Genomic DNA, 25,635 nt, shown 5'->3' with positions numbered 1-25,635 from the left:
TGAGTGAAAAGAATGGATGCTTCAATTTGGAAAAATGGGTTTAGGAGAGACATTAAGAAAGTAACTTGCTCTGAAATGTCTTTTGAAAAGTATTTCTTTGTGTTGAGGTATCCAAAAAGCTGTAAAGTATAGTTGTGGGTGAAAAGGATGGATGCTTCAAATTGGAAAATGGGTTTAGAAGGGACATTAACAAAGGAACTTGCTCTGAAATGTCCCTTGAAAAGTATTTCTTGGTGTTGAGGTATCCAAAAAGCTGTAAAGTAAAGTTGTGGGTGAAAAGGATGGATGCTTCAAGTTGGAAAAATGGGTTTAGGAGAGACATTAAGAAAGGAACTTGCTCTGAAATGTCTTTTGAAAAGTATTTCTTTGTGTTGAGGTATCCAAAAAGCTGTAAATTATAGTTGTGGGTGAAAAGGATGGATGCTTCAAATTGGAAAATGGGTTTAGAAGGGACATTAAGAAAGGAAGTTGCTCTGAAATGTCTTTTGAAAAGTATTTCTTGGTGATGAGGTATCCAAAAAGCTGTAAAGTAAAGTTGTGGGTGAAAAGGATGAGTACTTCAACTTGTAAAATGGGTTTAGAAGGGACAGTAAGAAAAGATGTTGGTCTGAAATGCCTTTTGAAAGGTATTTCTTGGTGTTGGGGTATCCTAAAAGCTGTAAAGTAAAGTTGTGGGTGAAAAGGAACGATGCTTCAACTTGTAAAATGGGTTTAGAAGGAAAATTAAGAACGGAAATTTCTCTGCAATGCCTTTTGAAAGGTATTGCATGGTGTTTAGGTATCTAAAAAGCTTTATAGTATAGTTCTGAGTTAGAAAAATGGGAATTTAAACCTGTAAAATGGGTTTAGAAGCGATATCGAGAAAGTAACTTGCTCTGAAATGCCTTTTGAAAGGTATTTCTTGGTGTTGAGGTATCCAAAAACCTGTAAAGTTGTGGGTGAAAAGGAAGGATACTTCAAGGTGGAAAATGGGCTTAGAAGGGACATTAAGAAAGGAACTTGCTCTGAAAAGGGACATTAAGAAAGGAACTTGCTCTGAAATGCCTTTTGAAAGGTATTTCTTGGTGTTGAGGTATCCAAAAAGCTGTAAAGTAAAGTTGTGGATGAAAAGGAAGGATACTTCAAGTTGGAAAAGGGACTTAGAAAGGACATTAAGAAAGGAATTTGCTCTGAAATGTCTTTTGAAAAGTATTTCTTGGTGTTGAGGTATCCAAAAAACTGTAAAGTAAAGTTGTGGGTGAAAACAATGGATGCTTCAAGTTGAAAAATGGGTTTAGAAGGGACATTAAGAAAAGAAGTTGCTCTGAAATGTTTTTTGAAAGGTATTTCTTGGTGTTGAGGTATCCAAAAAGCTGTAAAGTAAAGTTGTGGGTGAAAAGGATGGATGCTTCAAGTTGGAGAATGGGTTTAGGAGGGACATTACGTAAAGAACTTGCTCTGAAATGTCTTTTGAAAAGTATTGCTTAGTGTTGGAGCATTCAAAAAGCTGTAAAGTAAAGTTGTGGGTGAAAAGGATGGGTACTTCAACTTGTAAATGGGTTTAGGAAGGACATTAAGAGAAGATCTGGTTCTGAAATGCCTTTGAAAAGTATCGCATGATGTTGGATCATTCAAAAAATCAATCTCGCACAGTTGTGGGGTACAAGAATTTCTACTTAAAATTCACGTTGCAAATTATGGCTTGATGCTCCAGCATTCATAAAGCTGCAAAGTGAAGTTGTGGACGTAAATGGTTGGTACTTCAACTATTAAAATGGGTTTAAGATGGACACTATGAAAAGAACTGGTTTTGAAATACCCTTTGAAAAGTATTGCTTGGTGTTGGAGCGTTCCAAAAAGCAGAATAGTAAAGTTGTTTGTTAAAAGGATGGCTACTTCAATTTTTAAAATTGGCTTAGGATTGACATTAAGAAAATACCTTGTTCTGAAAATATATAATAACGCATTAAAAAAGTATTAAGAACTTAGGGCGCAGGGGGCCTTGTGGATACCGGGGGACCCTTTGGGAGCCGGGAGGATTGTTGCGAACCGGAAAGGTCCTTCGGGGTTGGGTGGGGTATACTGGCCCTTTGGGGTTGGGGTAGAGGACCTCAAGACACTGTTCAAATAGAACTTGTGTATTATAACGACCCCAGAGTTTCACCCTCAAATCCTCTTCTAAAACATCTTCTAAAATCATCTTTTAAAATGTCTCTAACTGTTTCGCCGAAATAATTTCATAAAATGTCTAAAACGCTTTCGCCCAAATAACCCCTAAACGTAATTTCTGTGTGTTCGTTTTGTTTTTGGAATCCCTGCGCTGTCATATTTGAAATTACTGGGAATCTCTTTCCCGCGCTAATCTATTCATCGCTAAGATCAAAACATTCGCCCGGAAACAATTCTTTTGGTAGAACTCCAAAGACATTAATAAACATTCGCTCGGAAACAATTCTCTTTGGAAATACATCAAAGATATTAATAGACTTCGCCTGGAAACAATTTCGTGACAAATCAATCAATCAATCTTGACATCACCTGTCAGACATTAATCATCCATCAAAGTGAGAAAGTTCCTGTTTTTTCATTCTCACTGACAAAAACCATAAAACAGACATGAATTACTGTTGACAACCGAGGAAAACATCAAATAACTTGATCAACACACATAACCGTCCAAGAAACAACCATAAATGTGAGAAAATTCCTGTTTTTTCAAGTGAGAAAAATTCTGTTTTTTCATTCTCAGTGAGAAAACCATAAACCACGCGGTAATGTTGGGACTGGTACCCCCCTTTCTACTGACAGATTGCCAAAGATTGTCCTTTTCGGCCAGCCGTCTGGGGCTAGACGGAAGGCGGGTCGTCCGTGGTTGGGGTGGAAGGATGTCATAAAGAAAGATTTAAAGGAAATAGGAACTTCCTGGGAGGGTGTAAAGAGGGAGGATTTGAATAGATTGGGATGGAGGAGCATGCGCATCTGTGTTGGCCTCAGGCGGCTTGGTGCTACGGTGGGTTGTTAGTAGTAGTCGTCGTAAAGAAAGTATCAAATTGACAATAATCAACTTGCATAACTTACAGCCTATGCCCCGTAAATCAAAGTTGTCTCTTAAATCAGTAAATCCAAGCATCAAAGTGAACCAATTATCAAAGTAACAATAAGCATCTTGTATAACTCATAGCCCTTTCCTCGGGGGTTGAGGGAGGGCTCATTCCCCGAAGCGTAGTTTTTTGGCCTTTGGACTATTTTGAACCAAGTGGTTATCTCAAAATTGTGACCGGATACCTTTGGGAAAAAGTGGATGGGGGGCTGGCTGCCCTTTGATCACTTTGACTCTCAAAAAAAGAAATAGAGGTTTCAAATTCCAATCGAATGAGCCCCCTCCAAAGTTAATAAGACCACCCCTTCTGCAACAACCATGTTAACAATGGGCAACTTGCATGAGTTATAAGCCTTGCCTTCCAATACATAAGTTACATACCGCGAGGTCTGGGGGGGGGGGTCAAACCAGGAACCATAGTTATTTGACATTTGGACTATTTAGAGCAAAATGGCAATCTCACAAGTTTGATCCGATACATTTGGTAAAATGAGGGCGTGGGGGGAGGTTTTTGCCCTCCAATCCCTTCTGACTCTTAAAAGAGAACTAGAACTTTTAATTTTCAATAAAATAAGCTTCTTCCAAATTTTATACGACCACCACTACCATAAAAACCTTGTATGCCTCTGAGGCATAACTTACAGTCCTTGCCCCTGGGGATTGTGTCAACCCCGAGGGCATTGTTATATGATATTCAGACTATTTTGAACAAAATACCTATCTCAAAAGTTAGATCAGATGTATTTGGGGGGAATAGGGCTTGAGAGGAGCTATTTGCCCTCCAATTACTTTTGACTCTAAAAGGGAAATAGAACTTCCGATTTTCAATCAAATGAGCCTTCTTTAAAGCTTATACGTCCATCTCTTCCATCAAAACCTTATGTACCCCCCGGAGCATAACTTACAGCCCTTTCCTCAGGGCTCTGGAGGTTGTATCGATCCCAAAGGCATTGCTGTATAATCTTTGGACTAATTTGAACACAATAGCTGTCTCAAATTTTCGATTGGATACTTTTGGGGAAAAGAGGGTGTGGGAGAGGCATGTTGCCTTCTGATCACTTTTGGCTCTTAAAATGAGGAAGTAGAACTTTTAATGTCCAATTAAATGAGCCTCCTCTAAAATCTCTGCGACCTTTTCCCTTCCATAAAACCTTGTATGCTCCCGGGGAACAGCTAACAACCATTGACCCCAGGCATTGTGGGGCCGTGTCAACCCCAGAGGCATTATTATATGATACATGGACTATTTTGAACAAAATGGCTATCTAAAAATTTTGACCTAATTCATTTGGGGAAAAGGGGTCTGGGGGGAGGAGCTAGTTGCCTTCTAATCACTTTGACTCTTAAAATGGAACTTTCAATACTCTAATGAACACCCTCTGAAGTTTATGCGACCACTACTTCCATAAAACCTTATATGTCCCCGGGGTGTAACTTACAGCACTTGCACCTGTACTCTGGGGGGTTGTGTCAACCCTGAAGTTTTTATCATACGATCTTTTGCCTATTTTGGACAAAATAGCTATCTCAAAAATTCGATCGGATGTATTTCGGGAAAACACAGCATGGAGGGGGGGGGGTTGCCCTCCAATCACTTTGGGCTCTTAAAAAGGGAACTAGAACGTTCCATTTGCAGTCAAAGGAGCCCCTTCCGAAGTTTATACGAACATCCCTTCCGTGAAAACCTTTGTTCCTCAAGGGACATAGCTTTCAACACGCGCCCTCGGGCTCTGGGTGGTTGTTTCAACCCTGGCATTTTTGTGATCTGATCTTTGAACTATTTTGAACGAAATGGCTATCTCAAAATTTTTATCGGACGCTTTTGGGGGAAAAATAGCGTATTTTGTCGCTTTTCAAGTGACAAAAGCCGAGTGTCAGAATATCGCGAGCTGGTTGGATGAATTATGAATTTTAGTTTGTTCTCTATTTTATTCAAAGCTGTTGTGCTTTTGTATTTGAAAGAAAAGTTTGTTGCTTTTATTTCATACTCCGTTGTTCAACATCTTGAGGTGGCAAGAAAGAAACTGTGCTATGCTCAGGTCCTCTAATAGGTTTTAGAATCACCTGTGCAGTCAGGGTCGAATCGTATGCACATGTGGTCGATTAAAAAGAGATGTATTAGTAGATTTGGGATGGTTTCGTCGCAGTTTCTTTACGCCAGCTTGAGAATTGCAGTGTATAATCTCGCCCAGTATAGATGATATCGTATCAATATTTTGAATGATGAATTCAGACGCTTCGAAATGGAAACTCATATCCCAGGGGTAGGAAACATGAAATCAGGCGATATAGAACTTATTTACTCAGGCAGTAAGGATGGGGTACATAGACAGGGAGTAGGGCTCATGATGAATAAGGAATCTGCTAAGTCTCGTTTAGGTTGGGAAGGTATTGATAATAGAATACTAATCGCTCATTTTATGACTAAAAAGTTCAGGGTATCAGTTATAGTGGTATATGCCCTTGCAGAACCAACTGACGGAGATACTACTGACTCTGATGAATTTCACTTACATTTACAGGAGCAAATAGACAGGGTCCTAGGTAAAAATATGGTGTTTTTACTAGAAAATTTAACGCCTAGGTCGGTTGAAATTGGGATAGATGGTATCCTAGATGGTAAACCTTATTGATTATGTTATTGTCAATCGAAGACTGGGAGGATCAATACAATATACTAGGGTATATAGGAGTGCTGTTATTGATGTTAAAAGTAAATATCACCATCTAGTAGTGTCCAGGGTTAATTTAAATCGGAAATTTCGAGAAAAACTTTCCAGGAACAGTTGAATATTAAAGTGAAGAGTTTAAAATTTTACAATGTAGAACATGGATAGAATAATTTTAAGTAAACAATTTGTGAAGGTGCTGATGGTGTCTCAGGGAAGAATGTTAGAATTGCAGCTAGGAATATTAGTGAAAAAGTTTCATGCTAATAGACAGGAGAAGGGGCTTGTACAAGAATTATCTGAGTGTTAGATCATATGAAAACAAAAGGAATGTAAAGAAAGTGGAGAAAGCATTAAAGTATGAACTAAGGAGGTGTGGAGTGCAGGTCATGGATAAAATTGCCGAGGATCTGGAATATGCAGCTAGACGGCATAATAGTAAAATATTGTACTGGCATGTTAATAAATTGAGAGGGAGTAGATAGATAGATAGATAGATATTTTTTGGCAAAAGAACTATCACAAACCCTAGTGGGCCGAATTCGCATTTCTTAGTACAAAAAAAAATACAATAACAAAATTCCCATTAGAAAAAGACTTAGGTGTAGAGCGTGGTTTAGAGCCAGGGGGCAGAGAAAGTGGTGTTAAAGGTGGTTCAGGGTCATCATTCAAAGAACGGGAGGACTGGCAGTTTAAACATAACCACTCACCACATTGTTTTCTCTTCTCAATAGAAATGCCTGCACACTTTGGATGAAACCACTGTTGACACCGACTGCACTGTACTGTTCCACTAGCGACACGAAGTCTGCACTCCGGGCATGGGAATTTATTGGGCCTTGACATAACAGTGAAACAAAAAATCCAGATAATATAGCTCGAAACTGGTCAATGACTGAATTTGGGATTATAATAGCTTCCAAAACAGGTTTCAAAAATTTAACCCAGCATAGGTGTATACAGGTCAAATGCCAGAAAGAGACTGTTGATAGAGTAGTCAGGGTTGCCACCAGACCGAAAAATTGCGTAACATCCAAACTCTTAAGAACGTAACTTTTATAGGAAAGTCTCTTTTCAAGGCAGGGTGCCTTAATTTTGCTATCAAGAGCCGTACTTAAATAAGGGAGGGGACATTTGTTGCCTGTATAACTTGAAAAATATATTTTTACGTAATCTCATTAAAAATCCTCCCTCCAACTTTTAAAAGGTGCCTAAAAAGTAGATAATATTAACAGTTCGTGCTTCTTTACCTTCAGGAATTTTCTATTTATTCAACTGTAAGTGATGCTTCCAGTTTACCTGCACAACAGAAAGACACCTCCCTCCCCCTCCGATGCGTGTATATTACCCCAGGCTAGTGTTTTGCTTATTTTGGTGTTGTTGCTTTTAATTGCCATTATTGGTGTTTTAAACCAAAAGTTGATGAGTAATACGTACAAGATAAAAGGCAAATCAATAAACACAGGACAATTTAGAGTTTTTCAGAAAAGAAGATAACCAACTTGATTTGTTAAATTTCAATAAAAACGATCTTAATAAATTTCTTCTTAAAAAACCCCAAAAAATCATTTTAATCGCTCCCTTTCCTTCTAATATTTAGATTGGCTCGGCCTCAGTCTCACCTCCTCAAATTTCAAATTTGCATCGCTTCAAAATGAAGATTTGAGCAATTCCGAGTGACAGAGTTTTTTTTTGGTTTTTATCTTATCGCACAAAAACTATTTCAATAGCTGTCTTCAGTTCTTATACGAAACAGCAATTATTTTGCATAAAATGCTTTTTTCGGTTTGTAATTCGCATCGTAACTCCCAAACAAAAGAAAACAAGAAATAAAAGAGGAATTCACAAAAGTCAACCCCAAGAATGTTATCCCAAAACTGTTATGATGGGTCTTACTAGTCCAGGCACGTACAAAGTTTTACATAGCAAAGTTTAGTTTTGCTGTGTTTTTTTACCTTAAGAAAAATTTCAGGAATTCAATATAAAGTGACGTCAGGTTCTTTAAAAAGTGACGTCATGATAGTAAGCGTGCAAGGGCTGGGGCTACAGTTTGTCAGTATTGAGGTAAATCTGTGACGTCATGTATGACGTCACTTTCTGCATATAAGACCGAACAGAATTGTTTTTGTGTCATATAATTTTGAAAATTCAACCAAGTAAGTTACAATGTTTTTAACTGAATCCGTTTGCCAGCCACAGGGTGGCCGTACTTCAATTCACCAAAATATTGGTTTTCCGGTGCACAATGATACATACGCGGATCTGAATGGCTGTAATTTTGTTGGGTTCTGTTTTGGAAAGCCGAAAGTAAAAATAGTGAAGACAAAAATTACGAGTGAAAATGAGGTGGGGACAGAGGTCTACGAAAAAGAGTGCGAAAGATTTATGCTTATTTTCAGAGCATTTACAGCTGAGCTGACGGATGGTATTATGGAGAGAAAAGAGAAGGCTGCTCTTCGGGCAAAAGAAATAGAGAAGCTGCTCGACCCTTGTATTAAGCACCTCAAAGCTGAAACTAAAATAATGCAACGTCGACGTGACTACAAAAAGGAAATGGAGAAGTATGAAGAATTTGTGAAAATCTTCACAGATGGCACAGCATTAGGAGAAGGAGTCGCTGGATGTGCAGTAGCTATTCCTGAACTAGGGCGAATCAAAATCCGAAAAATTCAATACGAAAAAGCAATTCAAGCAGAGTTACAAGGCCTCTTGGAAGCTCTTTTACTGATTTTAGACTCGACCTGGAAGTTGGGTGATTCTGTCGTCATTTGTACAGACGCGCTGTCTGGCTTAGAATCGCTAATGAGTGTCAAGGCTCACAAAAGAGAAACATTAATACGACGCATTCAAGATACAGCCATTAGAGCTTCAAAAAATCTAAAAGTTTTGAGGTTTATGTGGGTACCAGCCCACATGGGAATAGCAGACAACGAACAGGCTGATCTAGGCGCAAGGCACGCGGCAAAAATCATGAACAGTAAGCCAGACATCATATGTTATGATCCAAGAGGCGAGAAGGATTTCTTGCGCGACAATTTAGCGAAGAAAGCCAAATATCTTCCAAAAAAAGAGAAGCCTGGAAAAAATAAGAAAAAACTGTTGAAACCTGACCAGAAAACGGAAAATGTGTTCTATTAGGACTCCAAAGGATACTCAGTTATTCGTAGGCTACTAAAAACCATTCCCATTAGAAAAAAGGAAAGATTTCCAAGAACATTTACTCCCGAAATACATGTCATCAATATAATATTCCTGAGTAGAGTATTCTTATTTATTCTTGTGATTTTTAGTGCTTTATGGATAAATTATGTTTCTCTTGTACAAATAAAACCTGATTATCAACATTTTTAATTGTTATATTGGAAATGCCTTAGCTTTAGCCATCACTTATTTAGGTTACGATCAGATGTTTACGATTCTGCAAATTATGTAAATTGCGATTAACTTTCTAATCGTGAATTATATTAGGAAAGCCTTACTTTAGCCTTGGTCGTCGTTGATGTAGGTCACGATTGGAGGTTTATGATACCGTAAACTGCGACTACAAAGGTTTACGATTACTATTGCTGGATGTATCTGTGAATCTCTTTGTGGAGGAGGGGGGATTGGCTGATAGACCCCGACGTCACACGCAGGCTTTCTTTTCGCCGGCGAATAGCAGATATTTAGGGAAATCGTTGGCGCGCAACCGATTTTTTCTTATGGTCTTTCAAACCTGTTCAAAACACCCCGGGTGACGTACTGTTCAAATTTGAACAAACAGATGCGTTTGTTAAAGCCCTCTAGAACTTCAAGGACATGTGCTACATAATGACAAACTTAAATTCGAAGAAAATCTGTAAACTCAAAGACTAAACTGAAGAATCTATAGGATCAAGAGTATTCTTTAAGACTTTTAATCTCTTACTTTTCAATAAACGGTATATTCGCTTCCCTCTTTGTCTGTGGTTTCATGATAACTTTTGTCTTACTCCATGAAATCCAGTAATCACAGCATCATACCTTTCAACCGAATGTGTGTTAAAATAGTGAAGCAGTTTTTGTTCTTCGTGTACAGCAGAACACAGAAGAAGCCAAGGACTCGGTTTATCTGGGGGAACCGGGGAAAAAAACTACAAACAACAACATCTTGTAAAAAGGCCTGCCACATAGCATTTATATCAGACCCAGTTTAAAGGCACTAACTAGGACAAAATTTAAACAATGGAAGCCGTAATGAATGTAAATACAAGGGGGAGCTGCCTTCTATCTCCATTCTAACGGGCAAGGGCATTGGAACGGAGGGGGAGCAGCACCCCAAACTTTTTGATATTCGGTAAAATTTGCACCAAGAATCCAAAACTAATCTGATTTGGATACCAATTAAAAGATTCGACAGAAAAGGTCCAAAATTCAATAATAAAATTTATAAATTCTTTGAAGGAATCTCGTATTGATACATTCCGCTATTAAATATAGTTAAAGACAAATCAAAAGCTAAAATCGTTCTACAAATATGAAAAAAAAGTCGAAAATGGGGCTGAATTTCGCAAAAGATTTTAATCTTATTGCTCTCTTCTTTCCGAAATCCAAGTGAATTTTCTCTGCCGGATATGGTAAAATGTGAAACTCTTTAACCTTACGTTTTCATAGTTTCGCCAAATGGGCCAAATTTACTCTAAGAGAGTAAAAACTGTTTCTGCCCTAAAAAAAAGTTATTCGCTTACCGAATTTACTATTTTTTACATTGGTTTGACCTATTTTATTTTTCATCTTTTTTCATCAAAGTTGAACAGTGTACAATAAAATAAAATAAGCAAAATATGGCCTTGGTTGCAAGAGTTCAAGATAATACTTTCAACGCAAGGCTTCTTAGAACTATTCTTGTTTTCAAATATAAATTACGATTGAAGGTATCCCCTCCCCTCAGTTTTCAGGCTTTTTCAATATCAAACAGTTGGTGGTAACGAACTGTAAGTAAGGAGCAATGTGGCTCAATAGTAACCGAAACTTTAAAAAACAGAATTTTGATATCAATAGATATATTAAAAGAATTGAGAAATTATGTTGATTCTAACTATATAAGAGTCACTAAGTTTAGTGTTACACATTAAAAACTATGAACCTGAAAAAATTTGCCTGAATTTCAAAAAGGGGGAAACAACCCCTAAAAATGAAAGAATCTTAATGAAAATTAAACCATCAGATTCAGCGTATCCGAGAATCCTGATGTAAAAATTTCAAACCTCCATCTGCAAAAATGTGGAATTTCCTATTTTTGCCAAAAGAAAGATCACTAATGCGTGTTTATTTATTTTATTATTATTATTTTTTCCCAGGGGTACTCACATCAAACCAATAATCCTAGATTATAAAAAAGTGCTTATTTGAACTGAAATTAAAAGTTCTAGTGCCCCTCTAAGTAACCAAAAATATTGGAAGGCAACTGGCCCCCTCCCATCCATCTTTTTTCCTAAAAGTCATCCGATCGCAATCCCGAGATAGCTATTTTGCTCAGTTTAGCCGAAAAGCCCAGTCTTAGAATATAACAAAACACCCCACAGCCCCTGGGGAAAGGCTTGTAAGTTAGGAAATTTGCCCATTGTTTACGTATAGTATTTCTTCCACGCCCACCAGTTCCCGAAACACACCCAAAAAAATTTTGAGATAGCCATTTTGTTCAGTGTAGTTGATTTCCAGATATAAATTATGTTTTTGAGGAGGACCCTCCCCCACAGCCCTCAAAGCAAGGGTTGTAAGGCCCGTAAAAACTTCAAAAAAGGCTCATTCGATTGGAAATTCAAAGGGCTAGTGTCCTTTTTAGTAGTCAAAAGTGATTGGAGGGCAACTAACCCACCTCTCACGCCCACCTTGTCCCCAAACACATCCAATCAAAATTTTAAGATAGCCATTTTGTTCAACGTAGTTGAAAGTTCTGGAAATTAGGTCTTTGAAGATGACAAGCCCCCCCCCTCCCTTTCCCGCCAAACAGCCGTCAGAGCAAGGGTTGTAAGTTATGCCCTGGGGGAATATAAGGTTTTTATAGAACGCGTTGTCGTAGAAACTTCAAAAAGGGCTCATTCAATTGGATATTAAAATGGATAGTGCCCTTTTTAATAGTCGAACTTAATTGGAAGGCAACTAACACCCCTTCCACGCCCACCATTTCCCCAAACACGTCAAATCAAAATTTTGAGACAGTCATTTTCTTCCACGCAGTTTAAGTTCAGGAAATTATACCTTTGAGCAGGACACTCCCCCATAGTCTTCAGGGCGAGGGTAATAAGTTATGGCCTTAGGGCATATAAGGTTTTTATTAAAATCTTTGTCGTAGAAACTTGAAAAAGGGCTCATTCGGTTAGAAATTAAAAGGGCTAGTGCCTTTTTTAATATTCAAAAGTTATTTGAGGGCAACTACCCCCCCCCCTCTCACGCCCGCCTTTTCCCCAAACACATCCAATCAAGTTTTTAGATAGCCATTTTATTCAACGTAGTTGAAAGTTTTGGATATTAAGTCCTTAAGGATAACAACTCCTCCCCCCACAGCCCTCATGGCAAGGGTTGTAAATTATGCCCTTGAGCATATAAGGTATTTATAGACAGGGATGTTGTAGAAACTTCAAAAAGGGCTCATTCAATTGGAAATTGAAAGGGCTAGTGCCTTTTTTAATAGTCGATAGTGAGTGGAGAGTAATTAACCCCCCTCTCCCACCCACCATTTCTCTAAAAAACATTCAATCAAAGTTTACAGATAGCCATTTTGTTCAAAGTAGTTGAAAGTTCTGGACATTATGTATTTAGATATGACAAACCCCCCAGAGCCCCCAGGGCAAAGGTTGTAAGTTATGCCCTGGAGACATATAAGGTTTTTATAGATAGAGTTGTCGTAAAAACTTCAAAAGGGGCTCATTCATTTGGAAAATGAGAGGGCTAGTGCCCTTTTTACTAGTCGAAAGTGATTAGAGGGTAACTAAACCCCTCTCACGCCCACCATTCCCCCAAACATATCCGATCAAAATTTTCAGATAAACATTTTTTTCAGCGTAGTAGAAAGTTCTGGAAATTAGGTCTTTAAGGATTACACCCCCCCAGCCCTCAGGGCAAGGGATGTAAGTTATGCCCTGGGGGCATATAAGGTTTTTATTGAAAGTGTTGTCGTATAAACTTCAAAAGGGGTCATTTGATTGGAAATTCAAAGGGCTAGTGCCATTTTTAGTAGTTGAAAGTGATTGGGGAGTAACTAACGCTCCTCTCACGGCCACCATTTCCCCAAACACATCCAATCAAAATTTTGAGATAGCCATTTTTTTAACGTAGTTGAAAGTTCTAGAAATTAGGTCTTAGAGGATGACAATCACCCTAACAGCCCTTAGTGTAAAAGTTCTAATTTATGCCCTGGGGGCATATAAGGTGTTTATAGAAAGCGTTGTCGTAGAAACTCAATTCCTGCATTATACTGAATCAATGCTGTCATTTTCGGGTAATTTTATCGAGCATATTTTTCAACTTCAAGTGCAGTCAACCTGAAAGATGTTTGGCCTTTACAAGCACCCCAAACTTAAACCAAAATTCTAAAATTAGATTTTACATATTCCCCATGAAAATTTGCAATCACAATGCAAAGTTTGCTATTAAAATGGAATTTTCTTATGATGCTCTGAAAATGCCACCATTTTTGTGAAATTTCATCGCTCACATCACCGAGAATTTTCTCCTGCGAAAAAAAAACTTTCATCAGTGTTGGGTTTATAATTTGTTTATGAGTTGACGTTAGATATGGTGAGGTCTAAGTGTGAATGTTGAAGCCACAATGAGAATTTTGCTCTGAGATGCTAAACACTACCATCTCTGTAAAATTTTGTCGCGGAAACTGCAATGACAGCAATTGGAGGGGGAGGTTTCCCTCTAGATTTTATAAATACCCCTGTTGGGTATTTTCGTTTAAAAATTTGGAAAAAATGCCCCCCCCCGTCTGGCTTTGAAAAATAATGTACCCTCCTCCCTCCCTTTACCTACATTTTTGAGAGTTGGCACCACTGAGAAACTGCAAATTTTTGCTTGTAATTTATGTGTATTTTTTTTTTTATTTCATCGTAGGCTACTTGGATTGCGGAATGCACAATTCTTGTCTCTTTTAAAATCATGTCAGAACTCAGAAGTAAAAAATCAGAAACTAAAACTGAGATAAAAATGTTGCACGATTTGCATTCTAATTTTCGCTAGTTTTGGCGAGTCGATGGGAGACTAACACAAACGTTTGTATATAAAAATTTTGTGTTTATATAAAAATTTTGACATACCCGAATAACTTTTGCGAAAAATAAATTTCTTAAAAAGGAATTTTTCAACCAACATTCTATAAAATTCGCCAATCTAAAAAGAAAAAAAAAATTAAAGACTGAAATTAAATAATGAAATTTCCTTACGACACGTGGGAACGATCGTGACCATGTTCAGTTAGCAGCCGCGGCTCTTTCCTCATCGCTATCATAAGGTGACTGAAATCGTGATTCTTCTTAAACATTGTTGTTTCTTTATTTTCGACAAAAGAATTTTAGTTGACGAAGTGACTTTTTAGCATGTTCTGAAGCAGTTTTGAGGATTTGTTTACATTAATGGAAATTTGCAATCCATGGAGTATATTCCAGCATACGTTGAATTGCTAAAATTGGCAGCACGAAATGCAGCGCTATTACAAATACAATCCTGTAGGCTACCCATTTTGATAATCCCGAGCACTGTGGAGAGATATAAACAATGCGATCATTTTCTATCTCAACCATTAGACAAAGCCGGACCTTTTACCGAAAATACTAGATTTTGCTTAAATGTTCGTCCGATGGGGAAAAAAACTGTCGTATATTCCCGATGGTATAAAAAAAACGAACTCGTAAAACAACCACCCACTGACAATTCTACCAGACAAAATTAGTGACAATTTTGACCAGCTTGACACTCAGTATATGGCAACTTACTTGTAACACCTACAACACGAAAGTATAAAAAAAAAAACTTTGATTCTTTCCAATTATAACTGAGTGTTCAATGAAGACACATTTTCTTACGTGACTCTTGATAGCAAAAATTAAAAAAAACAAGTTTTTTAAACTGATAGTAAGGAGCGACATTAAAACTTAAAACGAACAGAAATTATTCCGTATATGGAAGGGGCTTTCCCCTCCTCAACGCCTCGCTCTTTACGCTAAAGTTTTTTTTTGTTTAAAAAAAATAAAGTTTTGAGACAGAGTCAAACTTTTAGAGTTTCGTAGAGTTTCTAGAGTTTTTTAGAGTTTTTTAGAGTTTCAGTTACTATTGAGCCGGGTCGCTCCTTAATTACAGTTCGTTACCACGAACTGTTTGATATACCTAAGTATGATAAAAATATAACACTTTAGAAACAAAATTGGGCTGTATGTTTGCATAGTAGGGAGAGGGGGGTTAAAGTATAGCGGGCCTGCATGCCTAATGTTTTAGGTACAATTATTCTGCATATCAGAGGCAACGCTATAGCGTTACCTATAGTAAAGGTCATTTGGCTCTAATGTTATATATTTTTTTTCCAGAGACACTTCATATGAAAGGGGTCGTCGTATAAACCTCAAAGAGGGCTCGTTCGATCGGAATTTTGAGAGTTCTAGTGCCGTTTTTAAGAGTCAAAAATGATCGGAGGGCATCAAAGACCTCTTCCACGTCCACCATTTCCCCAAACACATCCAATCAAAATTTGGAGATAGCCATTTGGTTCTACGTAACTGATTTCCAGATAGAAATTATATTTTTGAGTAGGAAATTCCACCCACAGCCCTCAAGGCACGAGTTGTAAGTTATGCTCTGGGGGCATATAAGGTTTTTATAGAAAGCTGTGTCATAGAAACTTCAAAAAGGCCTCATTCAATTGGAAATTCAAAGGGCTAGTGCCCTTTTCAATAGTCAAAAGTTATTGAAGGGCAACTAACCCCCCTCTCACGCCCACCTTTTCCCCAAACACATCCAATGAAAGTTTTCCAATAAAAATTTTGAGATAGCTATTTTGTTAAGAATAGTTCAACGATCATATAACAAAAACTCCGGTGTCGACACCCCCCCCCCCCCCGGGCCCGGGGGCAGGGGGGGTTCGGTATGCCCGGGGGGACTATATGGCTCTTCTGGAAGGGATGCTCGTATAAACTTCAAAGAGGGCTCATTTGATTGGAAATTGAAAGTTCTAGTTCACTTTTTAAGAGTCAAAAGAGATTAGAGGGCACCCAGCCCCTCCCCCTTCCATGCCCTTTTCCCCTCAAACTCATCCAATAAGAACTTTGAGATAATCAGAACTCCGGGGTCGATACTTTCCCCCCAGGGCCTGAGGGCAGGCGGTGTAAGTTATGCCAGGGGGGAATATATGGTTGTTATGGGAGGGATGCTCGTAAAAACTTCAGAAAGGGCTCATTTGATTGGAAATTGAAAATTCTAGTTCAGTTTTTGAAAGTTAAAAGAGGTTGGAGGGCAACTAGCCCCCCCGCCCCTTTTTCCCAAAATGCATCCGATAAAAAGGCGTTGTAAATTATGCCCTGGGAGAATATCTGGTTGTTATGGAAGAAATGCTCGTAAAAACTTCAAAGAGGGCTCATTTGATTGGAAATTGAAAGTTCTAGTTCAGTTGTTGAAGGTTAAAAGAGATTGGAGGCAACTAACCCCCTTCCCCATGCCCCTTTTTCCCAAAATGCATCCGATAAAAATTTTGAGATAGCCATTAAGTTAAAATTGTTCAAAATTCAGATAACAGAACTCAGGTGTCGACACGACCCCCCAGGCTCCGGGGGCAGGCGTTGTAAATTATGCCCTGGGGCATATGTGGTTCTTATGAAAGGGATGCTCGTATAAACTTCAGAGAGGGCTCATTTGATTGGAAATTGAAAGTTCTAGTTCACTTTTTAAGAGTCAAAAGATATTCGAGGGCAACTAGTCCCCTCCACACACCCTTTCCCCCCCAAGCCCATCCGATTTTTTTTTTTAAATAGCCATTTCATTAAAAATAGTTCAAGGGTCAGATAAGAAAAACTCATGTGTCAACGGAACTCCCCAGGGCTCGGAGACAGGTGTTGTAAGTAAAGCTCTGGGGGCATATATAGTTCTTATGGAAGGGATGCTCGTACAAACTTCGGAAAGGGCTCAATTGATTGGAAATTTAAAGTTCTCGTTCACTTTTTAAAAGTCAAACGAGATCAGAGGGCAACTAGTCCCCCCCCCGCCCACGCACTGTTTTTCCCCAAACCCATCCAATACAAACATTGAGATAGCCATTTTTTTCAAAATAGTTTAAAGGTCAGATAACAAAAACTCTGGTGTCAACATAACCCCCCAGGGCAGTAATTGATAATATGCTTCCGGCTGATTTTTCTGGGTCATGTAATGTTTTTGGCCATCTAATTCGTATCAGCAACTGGATTTCGGAGTCTATTAATAATAATTATTAATAATTACTAAAGCATTTGTTCCAAGTTGTCTTTATTTAAATAATGATAAGTGCAATTTCCCTACTGTAGGCTCATTGCCCCCTTTCTTTCGCTTAGTGTGCAAATCGTTTTGTGTCTTTTCTGTTGTACATTTAGGGTGCTGGGCACCAATGCTGTTACCAATTCTGACTCCAGGATAAAGATTCAGGTTGGTAACTCAGATCGTTTGAAACTAAGGAAGATTTAATCTCTAAATTTTATTCAAATTAGTTTAATCTTTTTACGATAGTGTAGTTCTATATTTTTCAGCAAGAGTTTTTTTTCAAAAAATAGATTTTTAACCTTTTTTTTTTATTTCGTGACCTAATAGTTCAATAGTATTAATAATTTAAAGATACTATGATTTATAATTTACTTTTAAAATGAATATTAATTGAGGTGTTTAAAACATTGTGATATAAATACATTCCTTTGTTATTTTTAATTTTAATGATTTTTTTTTATTTTAAATTAATATTTTTTTTTCATGAAATAAATTTTAATATTTTTAAAAAGTATTTAATTATGAATTATTTAATTTCAGAATAATTAAATAATTATACTTTTTTAATAGGTTGATATATTTTAATGAGCTTCTTCAAAATAAACTGGTTTAGTTTTTCTTAATCAGCCTTATGTGTTGGTACACCCTCTAGAAGACATAGGCTCGCTATTCTGTCAATATGATCTTATTTCTATAAATAAAAACCTGATTCCAAACCATCGTGTGGTGAAAACTATTTTTTCAAAACAAATTTCAAAAAAATACCGTAATCAGAGAAATGAATGAATCTGTCCATGGTAAGAGAGGTGGAGCAGCTTCGTGCATTCCATCCCTGGACCTTAATCTTTATATTCTCCTTCCATTGGGATCCTTATTTTGTCTGCTGAACTGTGTACCATCCACCTTGCCCTGGATCTTTTATAGATTATTGTTTAGTCTGAAAGTATTCTCTCTTTAACTGACTCCCAATCTGCAATACATTTGCTCTAAAGTTTAAACAGAAGCGTTGATGATAAGGACACACTTCTTGTGTGCGATCACACGAGAAGTGTGATTTTTGTGATCTAGACAAAGCCCCCTCCCCTCCTTTGTCATAGATTATAATTTTGTTTAGTGTCATGTCGGGAAAATCTAAATATTGGTTATTAAAAGGTCTAAGAATTTAGGGTACTTGTGCACAATATGGTACCCACAAAGGAAGTCAAGTTTAGTTAATGCTAATAAAAAAAAATAAAAAAAAAATAGGATGAATATATAATACTTTAGAAACAAATTTGGGCTATTTATTTGCACGTTGGGGGCGGGTGGGTGGGTGGTAGTGCATAACATATATTAATTACGTAACCTAACCTAGGTAGCTTTCCCCCCTAAACCCCAAAAAACAACAGTGTAAATATTGTAAATGCAATGAAAACCACGCTTTGCATTCCATTTCTCTGTTGCAAATACCCGTTTGGCGGGTTTCATGTCTGGTTTCCTTGATACAGTTATAGCGGTGGGTACCAGATAGTGCACAAGTACCGAATTTAGCTACAGAAATAGGGTAGGCCTACCATAGAGGCAGGCAAATGAAAAAAAAAGTATGTGTTTTCGGCTTGAGGAGTTCTTGTATTCGAGTTTTGTGTTTTATATTTCAGCAATGGTAGCACAGGGGCTAGATCAAAATTATGTATGGCACCTTTGTTATTCTAAATTCTTGACGGAAGAAGGCCTCATAATATGGCAATCCGAGAGCCATTTCTAAACTACTTGATGGGTAAATAAAACTGCAGACATGGCTTCAAAGATAATGTATTTCGGAATTAGTGTTTATATACTGCATACACTAAAAAAAAAAAGTCTCAAATGCTGAAAACGAATGCATTTATACATATGTATGTTATTACTGGAAATAAATTTACACTTCTGTGCTGTCCTTTTCATTGAAATTATACTGTCTAGATAATGCTAAAACCGTGGATGTAGTTTCTTAAAAAAAAAAAAAAAATTCATATATTTTGAAGGTCAGTCTGGGCCAAAAGATAAAAGGAGATCCCCATCTTTATGAATTTTCTAACCCCTTCATGCACAGAACGATGCGCCATTGCGTAAGGAGTAGAATTGCTTCTGGCACGAGAGAAGAAAATACAGCCCAGGATTTAGTCAAGGCTCTAAAAGTGATTGCGGTGCATACAAGGACCGTACATTATCAACATCTGCGAGCTATTTGTTAATAGATCGAAGGCAATGGCGTCATTTGCTATGGGACAGGAAGGGCACCTGGTCCTTCTAGACCCAATTTCGCCCCGCCCCCAGACCTCAGTTTGCTCGCCCAGCTGAAACTTAGTTTCTGCATAAAATCTTGTCACTAAGATAAGCCTTCAAAATACAAGTATCTAGAGAAACAGGCAGTTTTCTTTAGTATATTTATGTATTGATTCTAATATATGGATCATTTCTCTGTTTTCACTGTCATTTTAATTTGATTTGTGAAAATTTGCTCAACCTTGGCCCCCCCCAGGATTTTGACAAAATTACTCCAAATATCGTGGGAAAAATACAATTTATTGCATGACTTATAAGCAAGACAGTGTCTGTTTTTTTTTTTTGGGGGGGGGGAAAAAAAAACAACAAAAATTTGTTTTTGTATATTTTGGTTGAGTTTTTAAGAGTCTGAGAAAAATTTCAGAGGGGCCAAACCACCTCTCAATACGGCCTTGCTTCTGAGAAAATATTTCTTTTTTTAAGGAGTAGGGCAAACCCAATGAAAAGTCAAGTTTCGAATTAGGTTTTTAACGAAAGTTTATTTTAGCTGCTCAAGTATTGATTGTGTCATCTAAGTCCCTCCTCAGACGGTTCCCCCTCAAAAAAATCCTCCCCGCGTATAAAATTTTCCTTAGTCAAAATAACCTCATTTCTTAAAATTAGCAGTTTATTTAAAATCACCTCTGACTCATTCTTTTTATTTTCCTCCGTCAAGGTACAAGGAATTTTGATAGAAACATTTGCTCCAATCTATTCATTTGAAAATTTCAACCAATTCTTACTCCCTTTTTACTAGTCAAACCACACATTCTTGATGACAACTAGTCATCTATAAGAATTTGCTAAATGTTAGATTCCTGCTAAAATGTTACAGATTCTTGCCACTAGAATAAGTAATCTATATGCTTTTAAGTTTCTGTAAAAAATTCAGAATCGGTAACCCGGACATAATTCAGTGAAGTAACGACCCTTAACAGAGAGACATGACAACACTGCCTTAATATATGTACGTCGTTCCTTTTAAAACGCGTTCATTTTCGAAGCAACCTATTTTCCAAGTTGAATTGTATGCTTTTTGTGCGTGGACACCGGTCGCCCCTTAAGCAAATGTGTTTCTCAGAAGTCAAACCCACTACCCCCTTAGGGGCTGACCTCTCAGCTAAGCCGTGCCGGCGGATTCCTCCTGTCCTCTTTGTGTAATTGTTAAATTAGATATTAACAAAATATTTGTCACCTTCATAGGATAATATATCTTACTTCCTATGCCCAAGAATACCTTTTAGTCACCCTTTTTCCATGTTGGTGGTTTTCTATTTTGTTTGCTTTTTTTCTTGTGCATTTGTGTCTATGTTGATATAGGGGGCGGGGTCTTATTTTTCTTCATGCATTTGAATTTGGTATTTTAAGAGTCAACGATAACCATTTTACTGCTTAAGTTATTCTTTCTGTTTCTACCAGGAGAAAAAGTTAAAAGAGAAAACGTATGGAAAACAGAAGGTTTACTGCGTGGATCAAAATTTGTTTCCAGAAATTGATGAAAAAGAGCTGGCACAAATGGATGCAGAAATCGCCAAGTTGACTGGAGAAATAAAGAAAGAAGATCTAGAGTCAAAGAAAGTTGACCAACAGTTGAAAGAGTTGAATTCAACTTTGACTACTGAAGAGGCTAAGAAAAGTCTGAATGAGGTAACTCCCTATAAAGAAAGAATCATTCCTCAGAGCAATAGCTAGAGGTTACAACGGTTTCAGTTGGGGGGGGGGATACTCTGCCCCTATATTCTTTGTCTTCCTAGATTTTGAAAAAATATGTTGTTTTGCTATTTTCAGTAGAAAAAATCGAAGAGTCAACAAAATTGCCCACCCCTCTAGATCTTAGAAACGACGTTATTTGGTATTTTCATTAAAAAATCCTTTTCCTACCCCCCCCCCCCCCCATTTCATTCTTGTGATTTGCTGCTCTTGATGGGGAAACAGATTTTTTCTAGCAGGAAACAAGGCTGATTCTAAAAACGGTTCGCTTTTAGTTGCTAATATGAGAATAGCTTTTTTGTGTGCAAAATCTGTTACATTTTTCATAGCAAATTATGCAAGGCGGAATTCTGACCCTGCAGCCAGGATTCACTTTAGGAGTGTAGAAGTGGTTTTGTAGATTTTCTTCAGAGGGGTAACCACGGAAAAGATATGAAAACACTATAGAATCAAAAATTACGTTAACTATTTTATGTAATTTTTCAAAATGATAGAGGGATATTGAACTATGCCACTCCCTATTCATGTTACCGCAAAAGAGAAATAGTGGCAATTCTCTCCGGCAACGATCTCCCATCTCTGAAATATTTCGATGAAAGTTTACCGAAATTCATGAGCAGACTGATTATTAGACCCATATATGCATAAAATATTTCTTTGATCCCCCATTAAAATTAAACTATCCAGACATTTTGGCATTTAAAAGTTATTTTTAACCATCAAATATCCCACTCTAGAATAAGATTCCAACTTCTTTTCATGCCTGGAATCTTAGAACAAGATTCCAACCTCTTTTAATGGCCTGAGCATCAAAGGGCCCTGGTACGTTTTTTCTTAACTCTAAAATTTATTTTGGAAGTTCATTTTTTATTTAATTTATGGTCATTTTTTTCCTATCACTTCTTATAGCAGAGCTTTTACACAGATATCCAGAACTAAACCTAGATCAGCAGAAGCTGAATCTTAAGTAAAAACTTGATGAATATATTCCTAATTTATTAATTTTGTGCCTTTATATTTGTTTACATTTGAAACAAAAACAGTGTGTAAAACTTTTTAATAAGACAGTAGCAAATATATTTTTAATAAGTAGGAAATATATTTTTTGAATATATTTTCATTGTCTTATTAAACAATTTATTCGTAATGTATTTTCGTTTCTATTGTAGATGGAAGACAGTGTGGTCTAAGAAACCATTTATCTTTGTCCGTTTTTATTTCTGCAAAATATAATTTGAATATATTGCCAGATACTATTCTGTATATCCACTGTCTTCCTTCTAATTTTGCAAAACCTTGGTCCTATTTCAGCTCTTGTATTCCTTTCAGGACTTGTCTTTATATCTTCCAACTCTTCAACAAACGAGTTTGTTGTTTCTCAACTTTTTAGGAATTGAGATTAAAGCAAATTTTAGAATACCAAGCATAATATAAGTTTTTCAACTTCTTATTAATGAGACTTATCATATTCCTCAATCAAAAGGACAAGATTGTCAAAATTCAAAAATGTAAAACAAACAGGTGCGTTTTATACTTATTAAATGTTTTATACTTATTAATATTAATTTTATACTTATATTAAATGTTTTTTTTCATCTCATTGTCGAATACGCTTATTTTGATTGAAAATAAATGATGTCTGTTTGTTAAAAAAAAACAAAAAAAAACAATCAGTGGAATCTACATAATTAGGAATTATAAACCCTTTGAACTTCACACATTTGTTTCTTTTCAGTATCTCAGGAATTGAGATTCAAGCAAAAAATAGGAACCAAAACATTGATATTGATGTCTACCGATTAATGAGACATATTATATTGTCCCTAGTTCATTCAAAATGGACCAGAGGGCCGGAATCGAAAAAAAAGAGCAAAAGCAGTGCAATCTGGCATCCCAGACTAAACCATGGGCACAAAAATTCAAATTTATTTTGCTGGACTGTCAATAGGTGCAGAATAATTTGAGCCTAATTCAATCAACAGCTGAAAATAAGCTAGTTCCCTTTTTTATATGGTTAATTCAGACACACTAGTAAAATGGAATCCCAGCCATGGACAAAAGATTCCAGGCAGACAAGGGATGAGAGGACACGTGGAAATCAATTTGGATTTGGAAGAGGACGAGGGTGCACTGACCAGATCACCATTCTTCGTCTAATTCCTCAACAGTGCAAATACCAAAGCCTCCTTATATTTCACATCTTTTTGGATTTTGTTGCCGCTTTTGGCTCTACAACCTGCAAAAACATTTAAGCGGCGTTCACAAGCGTGTCGAGCTAGAATCCCATGTCTAGACACGAGTCTAGCCAGAATTCAATATCTAGGCAACGACCGTTCACAAGTAAAATTCGACGCTTAGCTAGACACACTAGACAAGGCGCTTAGCTAGATATCGAGTCCTAGAGTCTAGAACTCAATGTCTAGGATTTTGGTACAGCCAATCAGAATGTGTCAAGTTCCACTATTTTTATCATTTATGTTTGCATTTTTAAACTGAAATATAATTTTTGTTTTCTCATTAATTGTTTTTTTTTTCATTTCAAGCAAATATGCAACAACAGACATAATAGTGAAACACACTAAGGCAATTGTTTTTCTTATCTCATCCATTTTCTTGTGACAGTAAAAATAGGGATTACAATTATGAAAGTTTTGCCCGCATAAGCTCTCTTGATTGGCTAGAAATGTTAATTTGAAACTAAATTTATAGTTTTAGCTAAGCACCGAATTTTACTTGTTGAAATTAGCTAAGCGCCGAATTTTACTACGTATTAAACGGTCGTTGCCTAGACATTGAATTCTGGGTAGACATGGGATTCTAGCTAGACACGCTTCTGAACGCCGCTTTAAGGAACCATGATAGAAGGTGGTGTACATGGTTAGATTTGTTTAGCTGCTGAAGGGCTATTATGAGCATTGCTAATTGACTTTTAGAGTGCTGGATGAAGAAACTGTGCTGGATGGCGAAGGAAGAGTCCTTCGCCATGTGAAATGGTGTAAACTGGGGAGCTTATTGCCCCTGTTTACTATACAACAATGAAATAATAAAAATTTGACCTATTTTTTCATAGAACACCATGGTAGTTAATAGAAAAATGGAAGGGTAAAAATAGAAAGAAAAGGGTGTCAACACGAATTCGTTCTGCGTCAAAAAGAGGAGGAGGAAGAAGAAAAGCAGTCATTGAGTACTCTTCAAATATTAGTGGCGTTTTTTTTGCGTGGTTGGTTCCGTGGTTTAATCGTGTTTTGCCATTTTTGCGTTTTCGACAAAAAACGTAACAGCATGTTTTAACAAAACTTCGTTTTTTTGCAAAACACGAAACATCATGTTGCCTGTTCGACTGTCTGTTTCCTCAAACTTGGAACTTGCTATTTGTGCGTGTTGCGTGTTCGATTGGTCCCTATCCAGATAGAAAAAAGTTATCTGTAGATGACAAAAGAAAAGATAAGATGGATGGGACGAAAATGGACATAGATCCTGCTGAATATGCGTTTTTGAATAGAAGCCAAGGTGAAACATATGTGTACAAGAAAACAGGAAAGTAAAAAGCTCAGAATTTTTCCACATGTTTCCACAGTTTTGAATATTTTGCCACTTTTCCTAAAATGCGTTTTTAGACGTTCAACCAGGAACATGGACAGAGAACACGAAAGCGACAAAAGCTGCGTTTTTCGGCTAGAACATGAAACTTGGAACATGAACCATGAAACACGGAACTTCGAAAAAAAACGCAGCTATTGGAACAATAAACACAGGAGCACTGTTCATGCTTTTCCTGCCATATAGCCCGCATTTAGCCCCAATAATTAATATAAATTATTTTTATGGTAGGCTTGTAAACAAGAAGGGGAGGAGGGAGTTTATGAAAAATTTTTTTTTTTGCGTTTGGCAATGAAAATTTTTCAATGAAAAATGTCTCGTTTTATATTTTCTTTGAAAAAATTAGAAAGTCACAAAATTTCTCCCTCTAGATTTTGAACAATGCATCGCCCCTACATTTTCTTGGATTGACACCATTGTTCCCCTTAAGCGCTAATTGTTGTTTTGAAACCATTGAAGAAGTTTTCCCAGGCTTGAAATATATAACAGTGGAAAGCTTTTAACCAAGACAGTGAAATAGATAAAACAACAGTGTTTTATATTTAGATTAATTTGAGGTCATAATCTTCAATTCACTTTGAAAAACTTTCTTCTTTTAATTTTTATTATTCATTGATTTAATCTAATTAGGGATGTCCTAGCTCGATTTGGCACCAATCAAAGCAAATTTAGACTGGTTTGTTTTCTTCCTGAAAATTGGAAATAGATGGCATTTTCAAACATGAATCTTTCTGGCATGGAGTTATAAATATCTTATTTATAAACCCTTTGGTTCAGCTATTAAGGAATGACCTATGTCACCAATTATAGAAACTAAAGAACGAAATTTTGAAAACA

At 37.0% G+C, this 25,635-nt stretch overlaps 1 protein-coding gene across 1 annotated transcript in view; it reads left to right on the top strand.

Annotated features, from left to right (window-relative positions):
• LOC148939880 (homologous-pairing protein 2 homolog) overlaps window positions 1-25,635 on the top strand; it is a 65,871-nt gene that overhangs the window by 39,025 nt on the left and 1,211 nt on the right. Inside the window, 1 exon segment of the mRNA XM_089105739.1 lies at window positions 20,908-21,135. Within this exon segment, the coding sequence (XP_088961865.1) occupies window positions 20,908-21,135 (228 nt within the window).

Source organism: Artemia sp. Qi Xiang Cuo, chromosome 20 (assembly GCF_049724085.1).
Source record: "Artemia sp. Qi Xiang Cuo chromosome 20, ASM4972408v1, whole genome shotgun sequence".
In the NCBI taxonomy this organism is placed as follows: domain Eukaryota; kingdom Metazoa; phylum Arthropoda; class Branchiopoda; order Anostraca; family Artemiidae; genus Artemia; species Artemia sp. Qi Xiang Cuo.
Note: the sequence above shows the minus strand (reverse complement) of the source record. Positions and strands in the feature narration are given on the sequence as shown.